We start from the raw sequence: 15,000 nt of genomic DNA on the forward strand, positions 1-15,000 counted from the left end.
TGTGTGTGTGTGTGTGTGTGTGTGTGTGTGTGTGTGTGTGTGTGTGTGTGTGTGTGTGTGTGCGTGTGTGCGCGCGCGCGTGTGCGCGCAAACTAAAACTTACCACAAGATCACGTTACACTGCGTTTATATGATGCGTGCACATACGTGCACGGGACACAGACGGAGAGAGACAGAGAATCAAAGAAGAGGGCATTACTGTTTTAAGACTGATGTAAGTATTGTTATTGGCTTGTGCCTCCTGGTCAGACATTTGTGTTACTACTGAGTGCACCTTTCTTTGGTTTGGTTCTAGTTTCAAAGTATTATCCTTTGGTTTAATTTTTTCGGCGAAACAAGAAAGTAAGTTGGCTGCAACAGCGATAACAACAGAACATGTCGTCACCGGCTTTAAACGTACTCCTTCCAAGTTCCCCACACATTCATTGTGTTGGAGGAGATGTGAGTGTTGGCTGGAGCACAGGATGTGGTCCCAGAACGGCTCTTTTATGTCTATAACACTCTCTAGTGGCATGCCCTCTAGATCCACCCATTTAGACAGGAGTAACCAAATACATACTGTAACTCCCTGGGCCCTGTGGCGTTCTAGTACACATACGCACGCACATACACATCCATACACATGCACACAGTCAGGGGCGTCACAACAAGGGGGGGAAAAGTTACTAGGGCCCAAGGTGGAGGGGCCCTTAATTATTTAGCTGTTGAAAAATAGCAGATATACAAGCTCACAGCGCGGCACCGAGTGCCGCACTGCGAGCTTGTAGATCTGCTATTTTTGAAAAGTCGTGAAAATGTGTGCAAATCTTTGAATATGTGTACTTTTTAAGCAAACTTTTGTTACTCAAATTTTGGGGGTCCTTCACATGAAAATATTTGAGCACCAATGACATAGAAACATATATTTTTTTTTAAATAGCAGATCGGCTAAAGCACAAAATGTGAGCGAATCCTTGTACCCAGGGCCCAGAATTTGGTGCGACTCCCCTGCACACAGTTGCTGTAATTCCATAAACCTTCTACAAAAGGTTCGATGAGAGAGAGAGATGCGGTAGTAGCAGACTTCATTAAAACAACATGGAGAGAGAGGGAGCAACAGTGAGATATTCTTAGAAAGGCTGACAGATGGAGAAGGATGGATGAAGTGATGTGATTGGAATGAAGAGGAGAGAGAGAGAGAGGGAGAGAGAGGGAGGAGGGGGAGAGAGAGAGGGAACGGAACAACAGAGAGATTCATTTAATTTCACATCTTTGGCAACCTTGGTATGGTCTTAAGAGACACAGACAGAGAGACAGAGTCAGAGAGACTCACAGACAGACAGACAGAGACAGACAGACATACAGTAGAGGCATACTGTTCTATGCACATAAAGTAAAGCCCTTTGCACACAAGACAGTTGCGTTTTTTCCGTTTGCTGCATGAATAAAACGCATTGGATTTGCTGTGCAATGCTGTGCGGAATCGGCGCTGCGGATCCCAAAAGGAGTCATAAAAGGAGTGATGAGTTTTTTACCGCATGCGACAAGACGCACAAATCGAACTGGGTTCGATAGAAAAAAACGCACAGCCGCAGCCACTCGTCGCACTGCTAATTCGGATCTGGTGTGCATGAGGTCGTAGAGAATCATTGTTATCTTTTAAAAAAATGAAATTGTCCGTTTTATCCGTGCGGATAAACGCGCCTGTGTGCAAAGGGCTTAAGGCAGAGACGGATAGTGACAGAGGAGTCGGTCAGTGCCAGTTGGTCCTCCATGGATCCACTGTTCCAAAACCTCTGATGTGTGCATGCACGCACGCACGCAGGCACGCACGCACACGCACACACACTCTCTCAAAACCTTCGTCCTGTCTGTCACACGTCCAGGGACGTGCAGAGAATGTTAGAGAGGCAGGGGCTGAAATTTCTAAAAGGGCCTTTGGTGAAAATACAGAAAATAGCCGACCTCCAAGCTCACAACGCGTCGCAGCGTGTGAGCTTGGAGGTCAGCTATTTTCGGTACTTGATACCACACTGAACTAAGCATTAGCAAGTCAATATTTGGCGTAACGGCATGGATTCCGACACAGAAAGGGCAATTCTTTCAACATAAGATGCTGCGTTCAAGTTCAGGAGAGTTTTGGACATGGCAATTCTCTTGAATGCTGCCTTCAGGCATGGCATGGAAAGAGGGGCGTTTGCATTTCTTTCACCACAGTAAAAACTGCATTCATGGTCTGGAGAGGGCACTTTTTAACAGACGGATAAAAGGGCAGGGGCTCAAGCCCCCTTTTATGTCTGTGTGTGCACGTGCCTGCACACGTCTTACAAACACATGGAATGTAAACAAATTGTTTCCTTGTATTTAGCTTTTCCTCTGCCTTTCACTACAACACTCTTGTCTCTCTCTCCCCTCTCTCTCTCTCTGTGTGTGTGTGTGTGTCTCTCTCGCTCTCTCACACACTTTCAGCTGTCATACACACATGGGTCTTATATTCATAACAGTAAGGAGTTTAAATAGCTTAAGGGAACCCATGGCACATACTGTAAATGTGTGTTATGACTCCAGCCGTGCTACAACACTGTAGTGTCGTACAGTGCCTCCTACCTACCCAGGGGCGTCACAAGGGGTAGGAAAGTGGGACTGAGTTACTAGGGCCCAAGGTGGTGGAGGGGCCTTCATTATCTTATACTTTAGCTATTGAAAAATAGCAGATATACAAGCTCACAGCGCGGCACGAGTGCCGCGCTGCGAGCTTGTAGATCTGCTATTTTTGAAAAGTCGTGAAAATGTGTGCAAATCTTTGAATATATGTATTTGTATTTGTAACTCAAATTTTGCTTCTGGGGGGTCCCTGGAACTCAATATTTTGAGATGGTGTTCCGTGGCCAAATACATACCATTTTGGGGGTCCTTCACATGAAAAGGTTTGAGCACCACTGACATAGAAACATAGGTTTTTCAAAAAAACCTCAGAAGGATTTGAAATATTCAAAGATTTTCATGATTTTTGGAGCTGTGTGGAACACAAGCTCCCTATACGTGGCGGTGTGTGTCTGTCTGTCTGTCTGTCTGTCTGTCTGTCTGTCTGTCTGTCTGTATGTAGCCTCTGGTGTAGCCTGAGTACCCTGGGTGACCAGAGAGGTGCTGTTGAGTCTAGCCTGCCCTGAGCATCAACTGCAATACACACACACACACACACACACACACACACACACACACACACACACACACACACACACACACACACACACACACACACACACACACAGCTCCACTTCGAACAGAGGTTCGATTTTTTCAAAAATAGCAGATCTACAAGCTCGCAGCGCGGCACTCGGTGCCGCGCTGTGAGCTTGTATATCTGCTATTTTTCAATAGTTAAAGCACAGGGGCCCCGCAGTGAATCCTTGTACCCAGGGCCCAGAATTTGGTGTGACGCCCCTGTACCTACCAGTCATCTGTTGTTGAATAGACACAACACGGAGGTTTTAGCTTGGTGTTTACTTGGCTTCCACTGACTTTGTGCCCTTTTTGTTGACAACAGTGTTGCGATTTAGTTGACAAAAGCCAAAGCATAGTAATTTGGCTCCCCCAATTTATTTCTTTGACATTTTTGTAATGAATAGCACAGGTTTCTAAAAATAGCTTTTGTTCTGAGACACCAAATGGGTAGGGATGGGACCATGCGCGATATTATCGTTTATCGTGATAAAAAAAAACACTCACGATAATCATGGAGATTTAATTTATCGTGATATCGTCCTCCGTCATGCACTGGGATCAATTCACCTTTTATTTGCCGAGCTGCATATCCGGTAGCACTTAAAGGAGTCATCCAGACCAAAACACATATAGGGTTAAATCTGTCTTTTATCATACCCCTTCATACCTGCTTAGTCGATTTTTTTCATAGCTGCCCCTGTTGCTAGATTTCGGCTGCCCCTGTTGCTAGATTTCGCGGGCTCTCTCATAACTAACACAGTGGATTGTCCTTAGGCTAGTGCGGTTATTTCTTTAGCTTCAAAGTTAGTATTTTTTGATTGGATTGTGTTTACACAACGTCCTGAGACCAACCAAACCGCTGTTTTGACCTCACAGGCACCCTTACTTGTCAAACAGACCCCTCCCTCCCCTCCCTTTCTACCCTCTCCTCTCCCTGCTCTGGTGCAGAGCAGAAGCCGTTTGACAAGTAAGGGTGCCTGTGAGGTCAAAACTGTGGTTTGGTTGGTCTCAGGACGTTGTGTAAACACAATCCAATCAAAAAATACTAACTTTGAAGCTAAAGAAATAACCGCACTAGCCTAAGGACAATCCACTGTGTTAGTTATGAGAGAGCCCGCGAAATCTAGCAACAGGGGCAGCCGAAATCTAGCAACAGGGGCAGCTATGAAAAAAATCGACTAAAGCAGGTATGAAGGGGTATGATAAATGGCAGATTTAACCCTATATGTGTTTTGGTCTGGATGTCTCCTTTAAACCCTCTATAATTGGTAAAAGGTACTTATAATATACAGTATGTACTTGATACAGTTTTTCTTTCACTCTATCAAATGTCTTTGCCAAAAAATAGCCGATCTACAAGCTGTGTGTGTGTGTGTGTGTGTGTGTGTTTATTTGTGTTGATGTGTGCCCGCATGAATCTTGACGTACTTTGTTCAACAACAGTCTGATAAAAAATGTGAATCTTCATTTTCCCCCCTAGGAATTCCTGTGGTTGAAACCACTCGGTTCCTGCATTATTTCCTGCAACAATAGAATATTATCCGTCATGATTTGTCACACTAACTTCACCTTTCTCTCTCTCCCATCCCTCTCTTGTCTCAGGTCTCTAAGGTGAACGGTCTGTCCCGGGCGGTCTCGGCCCACGTCGGTGTCGGTTCCAAAAAGAGCCGCGACTTCCGCCTGCCGTCCAAAACTGTGAAGAAGTACACGGCCAGCGTGTCCAAGGGCCACGTCACCTACACCAAAGCCAAACAGAGAACTGAACTGGGCAAGAAAACCAAACTCAGCAGCAACAAACACAACAACAGCAGCGTCGCCTCCTCGGCGACGGCGTCAGCGAACAATCACAATCACGACAGCCAGCCAGCAGCGACCGGCAGCAGGCCGGCCAACTCAGGAAACGCAGCAGCGGCCACCGCCCACCTCAGCAATGCAAAAACGCGCAAACAGGTGCTACTGTCCAACGGGCTGCACGGAGCGGCTGCCGCCGGTACCCGCCTCAACGGCCGGTTGAACGGCCAGCGGCACGACAGCCTGCCCAGGGAGGAGGACCCGAAGCGGGGCCCGCAGGGCAACGTGGAAGGCCTCGGCCGAGAGGGGCTGCGGAACTCAAAGCGACGCCTGGACGTACCCGTTGTCGCGGGAACGGGAGGCGGTGGAGGAGGAGGAGGGGAGCCCAAGGTCAAGCCCGCCGTCGCCGAGGCCAAAAAGGCCAAGCTCCAGGCCCCGCCCTTGGAGACGCGCAGCAAGAAGGCAGCCAATCAGGACAAAGCCGCTGCCCGGGCTGCCGCCTCCTCCGCTCCCATCTCTAATGGACACTTGGGGGATGCGCCCCCTCCTACTCCTCCCCCCTCCACCCCTGCCCCTCCTCCTCCTCGCACCCCCAGCACACCTCCCCCTAAACAGCAGCAGACCCCGCCTCCTACACCAGCAGCCAACGGGGAGGCTGTGAACCAGCGGCCCAAGAGGGCGTCCGCCGGCAAGCTGATGCTGATCCGCCAAGCACAGCAGCAGAGCAGGTCTCACAGTCGGAGCTCCTCCACCTCCTCCTCATCGACCTCCTCCTCCTCCTCTCCCTCGGTGGGACAGAGTCACTCCAGCACTACCTCAGACCCCCAGCAGCCCCCCCTCTGCTCCTCCTCCGACGCCCCCTCCCCTTCCTCCTCCGCCGCCGCCGCGGCCGCATCCTCTTCCTCCAGCCCCGGCCAGGCGCGGCCCACGCCCGCCGACCGCGACAGGGCGTGGGAGCAGGAGAAGGAGCTGTGTCGGCAGCAGGAGCGCGAGCAGGAGAAAGACCGGGAGCGCATGGGGAGCCGCCCGGAGGGTTGGACAGCCCTCGGGGACGCCCCCGTCTTTCGGCCGGGCCCCCGCGAGTTCCAGGATCCCCTGGTGTACCTGGACGCGGTGAGGGAGCGCGCGGAGGTGGCCGGCCTGTGCAGAGTGGTGCCCCCGGCCGACTGGCGGCCAGAGTGCAAGCTGAGCGAGGAGATGCGGTTCGTCACGCAGGTGCAGCGCGTCCACAAGATGGGCCGCCGCTGGGGGCACAACGTGCAGCGGCTGGCCTGCATACGCAAGCACCTCAAATCTCAGGGCATTATCATGGATGAGCCTCCTGTCATCGGTGAGATACACACACGGGTGGTCCATGCACGCTGGAGTTGGTCAGACTATTTTCTTACAGTTTTGTCAAGACAGAATTTAACCATTTTCAGATGTCCCTAATTTTGGGCATGTAAAAGGCAAGTACAGTACAAGCAAAACAATGATCTGAAATACCAAAAGTAGCAGACCTAATCGGCTTACAGCTAAGTATAAAATAGGGCTTAAGACGGTGGTTAATTTTAAATTGCATGAATCAGAGCTCATAATTTCCATTTCATAGACATTTAGGTGATATCCTCCAACACCCCGTTCTCTTTTCAATTCTTCCATTTTCTGAGGGTGCAAAAGTGATAAAGGGACACTTATTTGTTTTGTACTTAAATTATAGAAATAAGTTGACATTTGACATCTTAAGCCCATAGTTTCAACACCAGAGACGTCCTAAGTGTTATACAATACTGTTATTTTATTAAGTTATAAATGTAAAGAATACAGCATAGTGATGTAATAACCGTAATGAAGACATAGTGACTGAAGTTTATTATTGTATAATATAATAAAATTAATATAACAACATCGTATTAGAGCATAACTGAGAATGGTAAACACATTTTGGCGAAGCTAAATGTCCTTTCATTTTTGCCTAAGGCTCTCTCTCGATCGTGATCTCAAGAGACTCAAGAGAGAATATAGATTATTAGAACATTGAAAAAAAAGATTATTGAGCTGGGAAATCTTCTCTATTAAAGCTGGAGCTACACTACCAGTTAATGCTTTATTGGTCCACTCAACTTTACGAAATAAGCTTTTATCGTCTGTATTTAATTACACAGTGTGTGTGTGTGTATGGGAGAGAGCCTCTGCAGGCTATATAAAGCCAAGACAAAAAGCAGACAGTTAGCAAACAGCGCTAGATTGCTATCTCTGTGGGTATCAGCCAGGCTATGAAAGGTTCAGCCGTGTCGCGCCTGGTCTTATCTCTCCTTTTATAGATGCCAATAACAATGCAAAGCTACGCGGTGAGGGGCCCCCGCTTGGCCCCTTAGGGCCAAGCAAACAATATTTCCCCCAGATTGCCCTGTCACCTTCCATTTCTCACAATGACATCAATGCTTTATGAACATTTAAACAGCTTCTGTGTATACGCGCACACGCACGCACGCACGCACGCACGCACGCACGCACGCACGCACGCACGCACGCACGCACGCACACACACACACACACACACACACACACACACACACACACACACTATGAATCTGAAATAAATGTTTGTAGAAAATAAATGTTTGTAGAATTCTCTCACTGAGAACAGTCCATGTAAAGCGGCTATTGCTCTTAGCCAGGGGGAACTTGAACTGTCTGGGTCCAGTCCATTTCTAACTGTATTTATCACTGTGAGGGTTTTAGTTAATGGTTCATGGTTAGTTATTGCATTTCTTTTTTTTTTTAAGATTTGTTTTTGGGCTTTTTATGCCTTTATTTGATAGGACAGTAGGCTGACAGGAAATGGGGAGAGAGATGGGGAATGACATGTGGCAAAGGTCGTCCGGATCGGGAATCGAACCGGCGACACCAGCAGGCATCATAGCCTAGTATGTGGTATGCGCCTTGACCACCAGGCCAGCGGGCGCCCAGTTATTGCATTTCTAGTGATTTCCGGTCAAACAAACCATGTGACATGTCTTCCCAAAGTAAGAGTGGTCATGAAGGTTATTGCAGGATACAGACATCCCCAAATCTATCTTCAAATTTACAGTTCATTTAGTAAAATGTACAATTCAATATTGAAATGTGTTGTTGTCTATCCACCTGTTTCTGCCAGAATTTACTGTAGAATTATGTGCGGGACACATCCGGTTAACAGCAGACATACAAGCTCACGTCGCGTCGCAGATGCAACCGCCGTGAGCTTGTAGATCACATCCGGCTGCGACGCCGGAAATGCCGCACACCTTCTGCGCAACGCACGATGGGACGTTGGAAACTTGTGGATATGACTCGAATTAGGGGTGGGCGATATGGTGATAATTATCGTTGAGACGATATAATGTCTCCACAATATGCCTTTTCAGAGGTATTGTATATATCGTGATACAATTGAGGGAGCCTTGTAAAAGATCCTGTTTAATCGTTAATACAGAGATTCATTGCAGAATTCAATTTAAACCTGCATTTTGGTCTAAATTAGTAGTTCTCAAAATGTAAAATGTCAAGGTCTCCACTTAACTCTGACAGTATACAAATGAAACGGGTCCATTTGGTTTCATTTGTATACTGTCAGGGTTACATACTTGTAAAGTTCAATTTAGACCTCCCAAAAGGAACACAGAGAGTCTAGTTTTTGTCAAGTAACTTGAAAAATATCCATAAAAACCAGCTTGAAAAAAGAATTGTGATAAAATCGTGTATCGTGATACAGCTTGGAAAAATATCGTGATATTGTATTTTTCCATATCGCCCACCCCTAACCCGAATAGCCTTATCTTTTTAAGATTGAAATCAAATAGCATTCCAACACTTAGTTCTGTCTTTCTCTCCCTGTCTGGTCCTGTCTCTTCATCTGTGTCTCTCTCTCCATCTTCTGTCCGTCTCTACATCTGTCTTTTTGTCGCCCTTTCTTCTTTTCCGTCCGTCTACCTGTATCTCTCCCTATCTCCATCTTCTGACCCTCTCTCTGTCTGTCGGTCTCTGTCTCCCTCGATCCTGTCTCTCCCTGTCTCTCTCTTCTCCTCCTCTGTACAGGAGGCTGTGAGGTGGACATGGCCCGCTTCTTCCAGCTGGTCAACGACATGGGCGGCATGCAGCAGGTGATGGACCTGAAGAAGTGGGCCAAGCTGGCCGACCTGCTGCGCATCCCCAAGTCGGCGCAGGACCGCCTGGCCAAGCTGCAGGAGGCCTACCTGCAGTACCTGCTCTCCTACGACTCCCTGGGGGCTGAGGCACGCCTCTCCCTGCAGGCCGAGGTGCTGCAGGAGAAGAGGAGCCTGGAGTCGCGCCGGGGCCCCCTGGAGGGCCACTCGGACTCTGCGGCGCCAAGCGGCGGCACGCTGGCCCTGCCGCGCTACGAGCCCAAGAACGGGCTGGCGGGCGGGCTGGTGGGCGGCGGGGCGCCCGGGCACCACCACCACCGCGCCAACGGCGTGTGCCACCATCTGAAGGAGCTGGAGGCGCAGGTGAAAGCGGGCCGGCGGCGGCTCTTCCCTCAGGAAAAACAAGGCAAGGAGGACAGGCAGCACGGCGAGGAGGAGGAGGAGGAGGAGGAGGATCAGGAGGAGGACAGAGGCGTTCTCAGTGACCAGCACAAGTGTATTTACAAGGTAAGAAAGAGGGATTGTTGTTAGGGATGGGTATCGTCTGCGATACTTTTAATGGTATCGATTGCATCACGTCGATACTATCGGGTATCGTTTCACGTAAAAACTAACAATACCTCGTTTCGATATTCTAGAACGCACCCCTGGCCGGTCGCATCTGTAACAGTTGGGCTACTGAGAGTTTAATGACTGCTTTAGTAGGCTACACTCGTTACTGTATGTTTATTATTATGATTATTATCCAACGTCTATACTCGCCGCTCCGCCACACTGTGTGATCATCATCATCACCTCTGAGCAGTTAAACTTATCGAAAATCGTATCGAAAAGGGTATCGTATCGATTCCCAGGTATCGAAAAAGGTATCGTATCGATTCAAAGGTGAACCCATCCCTAATTGTTGTGTTCGATATCGTCGTTGTCGGGTGGAAACCTTGTACTTCCAAAACCGTTCGTTTTGTATCTATCATTTTTAAAATGATTTAAACTAGTGAAAACAGCCGATCTACAAGCACACAACGCCTTGCACCGCAAGGCGTTGTGTGCTTGTAGATCTGCTGTTTTCACTACTTTTGTGCGACGGCCTTGTATGATGAAGCAGGGCTTTACTTTGCGAAAGTACGTACAAATCTTAAACTTGGAGATACGAGGTTCCCGCCCAACAACGACGATGTTGTAATATGTTATGGTGTGTTGTGTTGTATGTTACATAACTATATGTTGTTGCTATGTTAACTGTTGAAACAAATAATCAATCTTGATTACATGGTGTAGTAAATCATTTCATAAATGCAACATCTTAATGATACCTCAACAACTGTAGTTATAGTTTCAGGTATACAAATACAGACTATACAGAGTGCAGTGTTGTGTTGACCGTAATCAAAAGGCAGATTCCATGTAATATTTATTGTTGTGTAATATTTACACTATGTTATCTTCATTATTTTTTTATTTATCAAGTTCCGCCGCAACAGTACAAAGGCAGGGCCCTTAGCTAATGAGGTGCAATCGGAAATTGGCGAAATTGGTGGAAATTGGGAGTGGTGTTAGCTGGAGTATTGGTTGAGCTTCACATGACAGTTAGCACGCTGCAGAGTATAGTCATGTTGGCAACCACACTTGCAATTTTCTTTTAATTATTTCTTTATGAGCGAGCCCACACTGTTTTGTAGGAACAGTATTTCTAGTTTAATGTATTTCTTTATTTATAGATGTACTTGTTGCATGTATGAGCTGTGTCTGTTCTGGTCTTTTCAATGTTTCTGAAATGATGCAACTAGAGGCCGATAATCACTGCAGCTTTTGATAACTTTTATGGAAACTTTAAATGATAATTACACTCGAAACAGACTTGATAGATTTGTCACGCAGAGGTGAGGATCATTGCTTGTTGTTTGTTCCGTTTGTTTCCGCTAATGGTCCCTTTGGCATCATTATAAAGCATTGTTTTGTTCCTACACACCGCACAATCTAGTAGTTTATTTATGAAGCCAGTTAATGAACAGCAATATAATGACAGGCTCATTGTCTGGCTCATGTTGCCAGATATCGATGTCATTTGGATATTTTATGACCTGGCATCAGGCTACAGACAGAACGTTCTATAAAATACTCAATTGTTAGTCGGGCAGATGTGCTGCCAGCCAGGCCTGGAATTTCGTCATTTTAGGGGCACGGCCACTTGGCCTTTGGTGTTGTACATTTTTTGAGGGCACAAAGGCCAAATGCCAGGGCAGGAAGGCCATCGAATAAAACACGATTTTAGTCCATTGAAAGAATGTTGAATTTAAGGGTTAGGGATGATGAAATGGATACATGATGATGGTATTTACAATCTGATCCATGCTCAGTCCTGACTCCTGCACCAATCAAAGTCACTGGATTGGTTTAAAGATGGGGACTCAGGGGAGTTAAGATTTCAGAATCTAAAACAAAAAAACACTGGTGTGGTGTCTACATGTCAAGAATGAGACACTGGTGTCTATTGTCTATATTGAAAAGAAAGAGAGGATGAAATGGTAGTCAGATTGGGCATTAAGGCCACTGTGGCCAGAGGTCATGCCATTGGTTTGAGGGGCACAAGGCCAAACTGAGGGGCAAAGGCGGCCATGGCCTTCATGGCCGCCTTCATGAAATTCCTGCCCTGCTGCCAGCTCTGAATCCAGCAGGGGCGTCACCAGTAGGGATGGAGCTCGAAACAAGGTTAGCCCGATAACCCGATAACAGATTTATTGAGTAACCGTTATCAATAGGCTTTGGGCTTATCAAGCTTGTTATCGAGCATAGCGGCCCATGATGTCATGTTTAAACAATCAAGACAAGAGGCGATCAAGAAATGATTACAGTACTATTCATAATATAAACCCAATTAACACTTATTGCACACTAATGAATGATTGTTTTGATGATATTTAATGATAATATTTGTTACTTTTGTCAGTTGTCATCTTCATAGATGGTGGTCAGCCACAAACTCACAGTCACAAAAACAGTCCAATATATAAGATACCATATTATGTTCAGAATTTGCCATCTCACATCTTTCCACAAAATATTAGAAAACGCTCAATAGTAGGCTCGATAAAAGCCCGACTCAATAAGCAGGATCGATAAGGTGCTCATTATCAATACAAATTAACAAGCTCCATCCCTAGTCACAAGTGGGACTGAGTTACCAGGGCCCAAGGTGGAGGGGCCTTGATTATTTTATACTTAAGCTATTGAAAAATAGCAGATATACGCGTCTGTGGGCTCGACAAATATTTAACTAATATAAAGTATTAACAAGAGCTTGTGACTCAATAATAACTACACTGCTGCTTTGTTCGTACTAACATCATACTGTTATACAACTCTTCTGTAGTCCCTGACTAACATCATACTGTTATACAACTCTTCTGTAGTCCCTGACTAACATCATACTGTTATACAACTCTTCTGTAGTCCCTGACTAACATCATACTGTTATACAACTCTTCTGTAGTCCCTGACTAACATCATACTGTTATACAACTCTTCTGTAGTCCCTGACTAACATCATACTGTTATACAACTCTTCTGTAGTCCCTGACTAACATCATACTGTTATACAACTCTTCTGTAGTCCCTGACTAACATCATACTGTTATACAACTCTTCTGTAGTCCCTGACTAACATCATACTGTTATACAACTCTTCTGTAGTCCCTGACTAACATCCTACTGTTATACAACTCTTCTGTAGTCCCTGACTAACATCATACTGTTATACAACTCTTCTGTAGTCCCTGACTAACATCATACTGTTATACAACTCTTCTGTAGTCCCTGACTAACATCATACTGTTATACAACTCTTCTGTAGTCCCTGACTAACATCATACTGTTATACAACTCTTCTGTAGTCCCTGACTAACATCATACTGTTATACAACTCTTCTGTAGTCCCTGACTAACATCATACTGTTATACAACTCTTCTGTAGTCCCTGACTAACATCATACTGTTATACAACTCTTCTGTAGTCCCTGACTAACATCATACTGTTATACAACTCTTCTGTAGTCCCTGACTAACATCATACTGTTATACAACTCTTCTGTAGTCCCTGACTAACATCATACTGTTATACAACTCTTCTGTAGTCCCTGACTAACATCATACTGTTATACAACTCTTCTGTAGTCCCAGACCAGTTGTAATGCTGCTGTGTGCAGACTGCTGAGTGACACAGACTTAGGGTGAACTTTGCGTGAACTCTGAGAGGGGAGATGCTGCTGGCTAGATGCAATGTGTAGGTTACTGGATAATAATGTTCCCTTTATAATGGTTGCAATGTTAAAAAGAAAACTTAAACTATAATGTTGGTTAATGGTTATACTAGTCGACTAGTACCAACAAGCTCGACTAGTGGTTATACTAGTCGACTAGTTGGTGAAAGCCCTACACTGGATCCACGCTGGGTTAGACTTATCCTGTTGAGTGTCTAAATGGAAGTAACAGGAATTTGTACCGCCCAAAGAAGTTACATTGAGGCTTTGCAGATCCGTTTAAAATTTTCTGTGTATGAACAGAACACATGGGGTGACTGGTTGGTCAAAAAAGACCGTTTCTGGGGGACATACATACGGCGGAAGTCCCGCCCCATAGACCCTCTCTGTATTAGGTCTTGAACAGGCTTTTCTCCTTGGAGACGAGAAAAGGCTGGGAACGAGGCTACGTTGGATTCATTACAAACACTTGATTTATTTATTTCCTGAAAAATCACGGTTTTGGACCCAACAGCGACGATATTAGTACTATTTGGCCACACTAGACTACACAGGGTTGTATTGTGACCCGTCTTGTTTGGGAATGTATCGCTTAATTTGGTTTGAATTGTAAAGATGCTAATGGCTGTTGAAATGACGTGCCGTTTCCTTTGGAAAAAGGAATCACGGTGTTAACTGCTCCGTTTGTGGTTTTAATTGGGCTTTGTGTGTAGCGCACACTTGTAACGTTGTAACGCAGCTAATATATGGCGCTTGTTAAGTTGTGTCGCGGAGGTCCGCTCGTTGTTTGGTGTAAGTGTGGAAGCGAGTCGTTAATGAAATACACAAACGCTTTGAATTTGTCTTTGTGCTCTGCTGTCACCTGTAAAAGTTTTGTGCAGCTGTGTGTGTGTGGGGAGTTAGTCAGTGGTCATGCTTGTGTGTGTGTGTGTGTGTGTGTGCGTGTGCGCAGGGGCGTCACAAGGGGGGGGAAAGTGGGACTGAGTTACTAGGGCCCAAGCTGGAGGGGCCTGTCTTTAGCTATTGAAAAATAGCAGATATACAAGCTCACAGCGTGGCACCGAGTGCCGCGCTGTCACAGCGTGGCACCAAGTGCCGCGCTGCGAGCTTGTAATTCATATCATTTGGGGGGTCCTTCATATGAAAATATTTGAGCACCACTGACATAGAAAACTTAGGTTTTTCAAAAAAACCTCAGAAGGATCTGAAACATTCATAGACTTGCACAACACGATTTTTCAAAAATAGCAGCTCTACAAGCTCGCAGCGCGGCACTCGGTGCCACGCTGTGAGCTTGTAGAGCTGCTATTTTTCTATAGTTAAAGCACAAAATAACGTGTGATGATGCGTTCCCCGATTCACTGCGGGGCCCGCAGTGAATCCTTGTACCCAGGGCCCAGAATTTGGTGCGACGCCCCTGCGTGGTCGTGCGTGTGCGTGCACATTAGGTGTGTGCGTGCACATTAGGTGTATTCCCATCTCCCCGGCCTTCTGGCAGCTGTGTTGACTCTGGCTGGCTGCAATGTAGGTCACTGATCATTCTGTAAAAAGGGCCCACAGGCAAATCTCCCCCCCCTCTCTCCATCTCTCTCTCTCTCTCTCTCTCTCTCTCCATTCCATCT

At 46.2% G+C, this 15,000-nt stretch overlaps 1 protein-coding gene across 1 annotated transcript in view; it reads left to right on the plus strand.

Annotated features, from left to right (window-relative positions):
- jarid2b (jumonji and AT-rich interaction domain containing 2b) overlaps window positions 1-15,000 on the plus strand; it is a 153,856-nt gene that overhangs the window by 115,178 nt on the left and 23,678 nt on the right. Inside the window, exons 7-8 of the mRNA XM_080735771.1 lie at window positions 4,807-6,325; window positions 9,055-9,629. Coding sequence (XP_080591897.1) covers window positions 4,807-6,325; window positions 9,055-9,629 — 2,094 coding nt within the window. The remainder of the gene's footprint in view (window positions 1-4,806; window positions 6,326-9,054; window positions 9,630-15,000) is intronic.

Source organism: Nannobrachium achirus, assembly GCF_963921795.1.
Source record: "Nannobrachium achirus genome assembly, chromosome: 10".
NCBI lineage: Eukaryota > Metazoa > Chordata > Actinopteri > Myctophiformes > Myctophidae > Nannobrachium > Nannobrachium achirus.